Source organism: Taudactylus pleione, unplaced genomic scaffold (genome assembly GCF_031769625.1).
Source record: "Taudactylus pleione unplaced genomic scaffold, aTauple2 ptg000363l, whole genome shotgun sequence".
Classification (NCBI taxonomy): Eukaryota; Metazoa; Chordata; class Amphibia; order Anura; family Myobatrachidae; genus Taudactylus; species Taudactylus pleione.
In genome coordinates, this window is record NW_028284764.1 from 1,581,391 (window position 1) to 1,590,898 (window position 9,508).

General features: G+C 47.0%; 1 protein-coding gene across 1 annotated transcript; it reads left to right on the forward strand.

The window, feature by feature from the left end:
* Positions 1 to 381: 381 nt before the first annotated feature.
* On the forward strand, positions 382 to 9,236 carry CIAO2B (cytosolic iron-sulfur assembly component 2B). Its single transcript, XM_088444435.1, has 5 exons — positions 382 to 612; positions 2,878 to 2,957; positions 3,339 to 3,464; positions 7,040 to 7,085; positions 8,974 to 9,236. The coding sequence occupies exons 1-5, from the start codon at positions 477 to 479 to the stop codon at positions 9,069 to 9,071; spliced, it is 486 nt and encodes a 161-aa protein (XP_088300561.1). The 5' UTR covers positions 382 to 476; the 3' UTR covers positions 9,072 to 9,236.
* The last annotated feature ends 272 nt before the right edge of the window (positions 9,237 to 9,508 follow it).

Sequence of the window (9,508 nt, forward strand, 5' to 3'; positions counted from 1 at the left end):
GTTAAGCTCTTCATGAATACTAAAATAACGTTAATTAAGGAAAATGGCCTTAAAAACGTTATTTTAGCGTTGATGAATAGGCCCCCAAGTCATATAGAGTAAATTAACATTTTCCTTATAAACATCAAGATTCCAGTATCAAATATGGCAGAGAGCTACTTCCGCCCTTACCAGTTGGTTGGTTATGCAGTTATTTCCGCCCTTACTTGGGTGGGGTTTGTTATGGAGATTTCGGACGTTGCGGGAAGGCGGAGCTTATCACATGACAGACACAAGATCAGCGTTGGACTCAAACGTCAGATCCACTTGTCAATCAAGATTAACCCCGCCCCCACTGAGTTCCCATTCGCTGTGTGTTATGCAGAGTAGAGCAAGGCAGGCCAATCAGCAGGGAGATGACGCGCGCGTCACGTGACGGGAAGAAGTTGTGTAGTAGTTAGTTCTACTGTACACGGTGGCTGCCGGGAGTGCGGGCCATGGTGCTGGGCAGCAGCAGTCAGCAGCTGGAGAACGCCAACCCGCTCATCTACCAGCGCAGCGGGGAGCGCCAGGTGACCACTCAGGACGAGGATGAGGAGCTGCACGACCGGATCGATGACAGAGAGATCTTCGATATCCTGACTAGTGTCTGTCACTCACTCTGCTGAGCCCCACTCACCTACACCCACTCTGCTGAGCCCCACTTACACCCACTGGTGCACCCCACTTACCTACACCCACTCTGCGGAGCCCCACTCACCTACACCCACTCTGTGGAGCCCCACTCACCTACACCCACTGCTGAGCCCCACTCACCTACACCCACTCTGCGGAGCCCCACTCACCTACACCCACTGCTGAGCCCCACTCACCTACACACACTCAACTGAGCCCCACTTGCCTATATGCGCTCTGCTGAGCCCCACTTGCCTACACCCCCGCTCTGCTGAGCCCCCCTCATCTACATCCACTCTGCTGAGCCCCACTCACCTACACGCGCTCTGCTGAGCCCCACTCACCTACACGCGCTCTGCTGAGCCCCACTCACCTACACGCGCTCTGCTGAGCCCCACTCACCTACACGCGCTCTGCTGAGCCCCACTCACCTACACGCGCTCTGCTGAGCCCCACTCACCTACACCCACTCTGCTGAGCCCCACTTGCCTACACCCCCGCTCTGCTGAGCACCACTCGCCTACACCCCCGCTCTGTGGAGTCCATCTTGCTCGCATCCATTCTGCTGCGTCCCGCTCAAAGACAGCCACTCTGTTGGGCCCCGCTGCCAGCTGCCCACTCCTTCGTTTTAACCTTAATGCACTTATTTAAAATCTCCCCCAGAGCCTCAGTTAGTCTGTGCCCAATTGTCTTATTCTCTGCATAAGATATCTGTTAGGTATTTAGGAAGAAATACATGAAAGTCCTAAAACAATAGAAGCTTGGTTATAGGAGAATAAGCCCCAATTCGGGGGCCCGTCTGCCTGCTCACTAGGATAAGAGGAATCTAAGGAGTTTCTTAACATACGGAGAGAGATCTGTAGTTATGTCTACATACAGTATTTTGGATTATAAATCACCCCTATGACCAGAAGGTCACTCGCCCCGTATATGTGGAGTTGGGCAGGTGCATTCCAGCTTATGGCTGAGCCTTTTGGGACTGTTTGCAATGAACTCTGGGATAGATTCTTTAACTATTGGGGGCTCCATCTGTGGCTTTTATATATGTAACATAGAAAAGGTCATTTATATGCTTAAATCTCCGTGTAGAGTTATATGTATGGCCAAACTGCTACAATGACTTGAGTCTCGTAATACAGATATGTCCACATATATGTCCTCAAATAGCCCCGCTTGGCGCCATGAATGACTTAGCCTCCCCATGTGTCCTGCCAGAGACCTTTTCATAAGATGTCTTATTTTCATCACTAATGCGACCACACTACAAAGCACGGGTACCCTGGGCACTGCCTCAAGTACTTCTGTGTGTGACTCTTACCCTAATTTGGATAAAAAAGGCAAAAGACACAGGTCCGATACAAGTGATCGCGCCTGCAACACTTCCTTAGGCTTAGTCTGGGACTTTACACCAATTCCTTTGCAACAAAAATAATAATCCTAAATACCTAGGAGACACAATGAGCCTGATTCAGCAAGGAACGGAACTGCTAATACGCACGCAATCGGCCGATTGTTGTGTTCTGCGTGTGCGCGAACCGGCCACTGCGATCAGGACTGCGATTGCAGTGACTACGCAGACACATTAGGGTGATTGACAGGAAGTGCCGTTTGTGGGTGTTGATGGGGAGGGTGGTCTGCAAAACGCAGGCGTGCCAGGGCGTTTGAATACCGTTGCAGGGGCGTGCATAAATTATCCACTGCGATGCCTGAGGCCTGATAGCGTGCGCTGAAGTTAGCACTTCCTGAGTAAGGTCAGAGCTTGTGCAAGTGTGCGTGAGGCTGCGATGGTTCTCCGTGTTACCGATGGTTTCGCAGTCCTGCGAAACATTACGGATCTGTGTAAGGTAAAGTGGGCGTCTCTGTGTAGTGCTGCGGCACCATAGCAATAGATTAGCATACTACCGCAGTAAACCGTGCATAATCGCTATTGCGTTCGCAGCTGCGTTCTGTAATGAATCGGGTTCTATAAGTGAAGGTGTATGCAGATAGGATGGAAAATTCAGGGGAAAGTATGAGACTCGCTGCCCGTGGCGGACACCACGTGGCAGAGTAACGCTAGGTGAATGAGGACAAGGTCATTCTTCTGCTATTCCGCTACAGTGTACAGTATATAATTGTTTAGAGAGATATTACACAACCTTTTTTTTCGGTTACGTCACCAGGGTCGTGTCTGTGTTATACTATATCGCAGATATACATTTTTTTTTTCCCTTAACATGTTACATCTCATCCGTTCCATTAATGACCCAGAGCATCCGCTCAGCCTGGAAGAGCTGAATGTGGTGGAGGAGATTCGCGTGAAGGTATATTATATCGCTGCTGGTCGGTCATGTCTTTGTACAGTCCCTTATTGTTGCCAGTGCAAGGTTGTCTCCCTGTTTCTCAACAATGTTGCAGCTTTATAAACAATCATTAAAGATTAAAACGTACCATGGCTATTAGCCACCCTCTGGCTGGGGATCGGGAGACTATACACATAGAGAACGTACAGTTGTCGGAGAACTGTGCATTTGGCACCCACCTGTACAGACACCTGTGTGTATAGTCTGCTTGTTCTCCATAGGGAACAATGGTGCCAGCTGATGACCGGTGAATATAACTGCACCCATGTGTGCACCTACCCTAAAACATTGATTATTGGGACAGAACACAACTCCTGATGGTGTCCATGTTGTCTAACGCAGGTCAATGATGACGAGAGCACGGTGTCCGTAGAGTTCACCCCCACAATCCCGCACTGCAGCATGGCCACGCTGATCGGACTGTCCATCAAAGTGAAGCTGTTGCGTTCTCTGCCGCAGAGGTTTAAGGTGAGTGAATGTGGCGGGATATTAAATATATTACCAATTAATATATTGGTCTAACGCCACCTTCAGTTCAGTGTACAGGTTGAGTCTCCCATATCCGTTATTCCAAAAAACGAAATATTCCAAAAACCGGAATATTTAGGTGCATATGTGACGGCACGACGTCACCTGACGTCACAAGTATCAGCGGCCAATGACTAGTGGCGTGGGCCACACGCCAGGCGACCCCCCACATCACCCACTGGACCCCCAGCGGCAGCCGCCGGACCCCTCGTGACAGCTGCAGCACCCGCCGGACCCTTCCGCCTTACCTGCCAGATTCTTCCGCCTCAGTCGCCGGACCCCTAACGACACCCGTCGGATCCCTGTAGCACCTGCCGGACCACTGCAACAACCCCGCCGGACCCCTTTATCACCCACCGAACTCACCCGCAGCACATGCCAGGGCCTCCCGTGACACCCGCCGGCCCCCCCCCCCCCAGGTATTCCGAAAACCGGAATAATCCAAAATCCGAAATGCTCGTGGTCCCGAGCATTTCGGATATGGGAGACTCAACCTGTATATTTATAACATTCTTAAACCTCCGGAACAATGTTTGCGAAGTCCTCCCTGGCTCCCCAGATACACATGAAGTTGGCATGAACAGCCATTTATAAAGCGCATAAATATTACATATCGCCTTGACAAAGCAGCCCACAGGCGAAACTCGTGTCGGCGTTTCCCTCAATAGCCGCTGGTTATTTCTAATGTTATAAGACAATTATTGTGATATTTTGCACAGTCCAACTGGATCATTGAATTTTAATGTGACTGGGCGACAAGTAATTAAACTTATGAGTGAGATCAAAGCTATAGCCGGGATCTCTGGTTAAATCCAGACCGCAGGTATTATCATTTATTTATATGGCGCCACAAGTGTTGCGCAGCGCCTTACAAAGTGCCTGAACAAATAAGTAACCAGTGACTTACAATACAAAGCAGGACATGGACATGTATAATAAACATTGCTATATTAGCGACCTTTACGCCCACATAAGCAGCCGAGTGTTGGTTGCCCTAGTGGAGAGTAAGAGATAAATTACAGTAGGGAGAAGCACAAGAGGGTAGAGGGCCCTGCTCGAAAGAGCTTACATTCTTTAAGGGAGGGGCAGACTAACAGGAGTGACACAGATGGGGTAGGCGGGGAGGAAGGAAGATGTAGCAGCAAGTTAGGATGAGAGCTGGAAGGCTTTAATGAAGTAGTGGGTCTTAAGAGCTCGTTTGAAAGATTGTAGAGAGGTGCAGAGTCTGATGGGGAGAGGGAGAGAGTTCCAAAGGTGGGGAGCAGCGTGGCAAAATCTTTCTAGGCAGGAGTGGGAGGAAGTAATCAATTGGCATGAAAGGCGGTGTGTATTAAGTGAACGAAGAGGGCAGACAGAAGAGTGAGGGGAGAGGAGATAAGAGATTTGAATGGGTGAGGGCTTTGTAAGTGAGTGTAAGAACCTTGAATTGGGTTCTGAAAGGGAAGGGGAGCCAGTGGAGGGCTTGTAAGAGAGGGGAGGCAGATGTAAAGTGTCTGAAGAGGAAGATGAGCCGAGAAGCAGCATTGAGGACAGAGTGGAGAGGAGAGAGGTGGGAGTCAGGGAGGCCAGATAGGAGGAGGTTACAGTAGTCCAATCTGGAGATGACCAGTGAATGTATGAGGGTTTTGGTGGCATCCTGGTTGAGAAAGGGCCTGATCTTGGAAATATTCTTGAGATGGAAACAGGACTGTGAGAGGTTCTGGATATGTGGTTTGAAGGAGAGGAAATAGTCCAGGATGACTCCAAGATAACGCACTTTGGGACTAGATGAGATAGTTATGCCATCTATCGATAAATAAATAGTGGGACATGATGTTATGTGGGAGGGTGGGAAGACGATCAGCTCAGTCTTAGACATTAGGTTTGAGAAATCGCTGGGACATCCAGGAAGAGATAGCAGAGAGACAGTTAGAGATACGAGTGAGGAGAGAGGGGGAGAGGTCAGGTGAGGAAAGGTAGATCTGAGTATCATCAGCATAGAGATGATGATGATGGAGGTCAAAAGAGCGTATGAGTTTACCTAGAGAGGACGTATAGAGTAGGAGAGGTCCAAGAACAGAACCTTGGGGAACACCTACTATAAGAGGCTGTGGAGGGGAGGAGTTGTCATGAGAGGAAACAGAGAAGGAGCGGTCAGAGAGGTAGGAGGACAGCCAGGAGAGGGCAGTGTCACGTAGACCAAGGGTGAGAAGGATATGCAGCAGTAGAGGGTGGTCCACAGTGTCAAATGCAGCAGAGAGGTCAAGGAGAATGAGAAGAGAGTAGTGTCCTTTGGATTTGGCAGCAAGGAGGTCATTGCTGACATTTGTGAGGGCAGTTTCAGTGGAGTGGAGAGAACGGAAGCCGGACTGAAAAGGGTCAAGGAGGGAGTGGGAGGAAAGAAAGGCGGTAAGGCGTTTGTAGACAATACGTTCAAGGAGTTTGGAGGCAAAAGGGAGGAGAGAGATTGGCCGGTAGTTAGAGAGAATGTTAGGATCAAGGTTAGGTTTTTAAGAATGGGGTAGACAAGGGCATGTTTGAATGCAGAAGGGGCGGTGCCAGAAGAGAGGGAGAGGTTAAGGAGGTGGGCACATCACAGTGTGAGACTATTAATGCATGTGACATTGTGTGTGTGTGTGTGTGTGTGTGTGGCAGAATTGAATTGAAATACTCACACAAATGGGCACATGGAACATGGAAATAATGTGACAATCTGTCAATTTATGACCTGAAGGAATGGTTACAAATAACAGTATCACTAACAACTAACATCATGCTGTAATCCTTCAACCCATGTGAGCACATCCATTATTCAATTAATAATACATGAACACACAATAACAGTGATAATAAATGTTTTGTAGTGATTCATTTGATCCTGTAAATGGAAATATATTCTTTAACAAACAGGATCTAAATCAGTCGACAGACAAACGATATTAACTTACCAGCGGCCATAAGGGAACTTTTTAAAATAGATTTTCTATAGTATTTTTTCTTTTTACACTCTAATCTTTATGCGCTATCAATTTAACCTATATTTCGCCTACATTGTTTTGAACACGTTATTTTAAGATGGAAACAAAAAAGATTGATAAAATGTTATATATTTTTGATGAGACATAATTCTTTACCGATCCTACAATACAAACACTGCTTTTTTTCTTCTCTTTTTGAATAATCTATGTATATAACTCAGAGTTAAAGGTGACGCCTCAAAATAAATAACCATAAATAATTAAGAATAATATAATTTAAATAAAACGAGAGTAGGATCGATATAAGGATTATATCCTTGTCTTGTCCTAAGAGATAATTACCAACATGAACAGATACTGGTGCGGGATGATTTATTTATTTATTTTTTTCATGTACGCCGAGGGGATTTATAGCATCCGGCCCTGCATCGGAGGATCTTACCATCTATATTACCTACCGCATACAGACACTCGCGTACACATGTCCATTTTTGTCAGGAGCCAATTAACCTACCAGAACATACAATCTCATTTCTGATCTAATTCCTTCTCTTTCAGGTGGATGTCCATATAACCCCTGGTACACACGCCTCGGAGCACGCAGGTGAGGGTCTAGCAATACGGATTTCCATTACTGAAGATGTTAGATGTGTACCTTCTATATGCACTGGTCACCACTCGTGTGAGGTGATACATGCTGCATTACTGACAGCTGTCCCCAGTCTTCACGCCCAAAATGGGTGTAGCCTATTGGAAAGGGGACATAGCCTTGCCTGAAATGGGTGGGGCTTACTGGAAAGGGGACGCAGCCTTGCCTGAAATGGGTGTGGCTTACTGGAAAGGGGACGCAGCCTTGCCTGAAATGGGTGTGGCTTTCTTGGAACGGGGACGCAGCCTTGCCTTAAATGGGTGTGGCTTACTGGAAAGGGGACGCAGCCTTGTCTGAAATGGGTGTGGCTTACTGGAAAGGGGACGTAGCCTTGCCTGAAATGGGTGTGGCTTACTGGAAAGGGGACGTTGCCTTGCCTGAAATGGGTGTGGCTTAGATTTATCTGGTGCATCCTGCTTTTTCCAGATCAGAAGTTTTGCATGTGTGGTGACAGGTCTGTGAGTTGTGCATCAAACACTGAAATCTATGCCTTGCTTATTTTAGTCATGGAAATGTTCTTATTTTTTTTACCCACCACCTTGCTTACAATGTTTTAGGATTAGGGGCGAGTGCCAGTAGTAGTCTTCTATAGATGACCCAGAGCTCACCTAATTACTGTGTGCGAGCTTTGACTAATCTATAGGAGACAACTAATGGCACTCTTCTTTATAATATGGAGGCGGGACACCTTTATGCCATGAGGCTCTCGCTGATACTTCTTTCCTTTTGTGTGCCAAGTTATTTAAGATATTCATATGTTCCTAACAGACCTAACCCTGCTGCCTAATGTGCACTAGAAGTGAGTTTACAGGAAAAAAATAGAAACCGAGCCAGGGCACTGACTCCAGTCCCAGGGGTGGCGGGGATAGCCGCGGGCTATCAGCCTAGGAGAGGGTTACCCCTTTATTGGAGGGTACTCCACTCCCCAGTGTTCAGGATCGATGCTGCGGCTGGCGGGCCTGGTGAAAGGGCACCCCTGGCTGTGGCATTAGCCCCCCCGCTAGAAAGGGTCCAGGGCTGGTTTTAAATATACGGGGAACCTCACGTAATTTTTTTTTTCTATGTATATTAAAAACCAGCACTGTCCCTGGTGCTGGTTCGTAATTAACAGTGGAACCCTACACATTTTTTTTTTCCCCTGTAAATTAAGAACCAGGAAATGACCTCACGTCATTTTTTTTTTTTAGAAAATTAACCCGATTTTAACCATTTACAGAAATAAACATACACAAATCACAATGATTTGTGTATGATTCTGACCATCTCGCAGCTCAGGGGGTTGAGAGCTTTGAAAAGTGATTTTGACAGAGAGTTTGCTCCTATCTCACCCGAGCTTGTCATCCCGATTCTTGGTAAATTTGAGAGATGTATGTTTAAGGTGAGAAGTACTTCCGATTTGGCCCGATGGTGATTTGATTCGAGATTGCTATCTCACCCGAGTTTTACGAGTGAGATGAGAGAAATCTCTCTCTAACTCACCCGACTTTGCCTTTAGTAAATTTGCAAGGAGGAAAAAAATGAATAAATCACCCGAGATGGTCATCTCGACCTATCCTCGATTCTTAGTAAATTTACCCCTTGGTCTCAAAAGTAAAAGTATTACATTAAAAACCCAACAAAAGCAAAAGCTAATTATGTTGATGCTTCCATTGTTCAGAGTCACAGATTGGGCCAGAGGTTTGGTCTCTGGGCAGGATGCAGGGAACACACAGAGAAACGCGTGGGAGCCGGCACTCGTACACAAGTGTCGCAGATCATTATAAGTTATCAGTGTTGCCAGTATAATATAAATGATTATATCTCGATAATGCTTCATTTCTGTGTCTCCCTTCTCTCCATTCAGTGAATAAGCAGCTGGCTGACAAGGAACGCGTTGCGGCTGCACTAGAGAATTCCCACCTGCTGGAAGTGGTGAACCAGTGCCTGTCTGCAAGGTCCTAGACTCCTCCTGTTTCTCCAACGCTTCTGGATACCAAACGTGACTGTTTACAAGAGCTCGCTGCAATAGTGTCTAATACAGCTCCTGCTGTTATGTGTTTATCTGTCTTATCACCTGTAACATTGAATGAGTTTTAGATTTGTTTAATAAAAGTGAATTTGCCCTGATCTGTCTTTCTTCTAAGGCCGAGGTCATATAATAGCACTTCACCGCTGATGATTATGGGTCATTTGGAGCATTTTTTCCATTGGAATGACTGTGCTTGCGCCTTGTTCTAGTGTTCACTCTAGGTAGGGCGCTGGACCTAGAGAAAGAGCACTCTGTACGCTGAGAAGGGGGCGTGGTAACAAGAAAATGGGGGTGTGTCTTTAAGACGTGTCCCCCTTTTCATCACTCTTGGGGGCGTGCCCGGTACTTACGGACGTACTGGGCTGCCCCT

Bases quoted from the DNA above. Each gene is read 5' to 3' on its own strand.
- CIAO2B (XM_088444435.1), top strand. From the start codon at position 477: ATGGTGCTGGGCAGCAGCAGTCAGCAGCTGGAGAACGCCAACCCGCTC. The intron at 613-2,877 runs ATATCCTGACTA...TTAACATGTTAC, and splicing joins CGATGACAGAGAGATCTTCG to ATCTCATCCGTTCCATTAAT. The intron at 2,958-3,338 runs GTATATTATATC...TGTCTAACGCAG, and splicing joins TGGAGGAGATTCGCGTGAAG to GTCAATGATGACGAGAGCAC.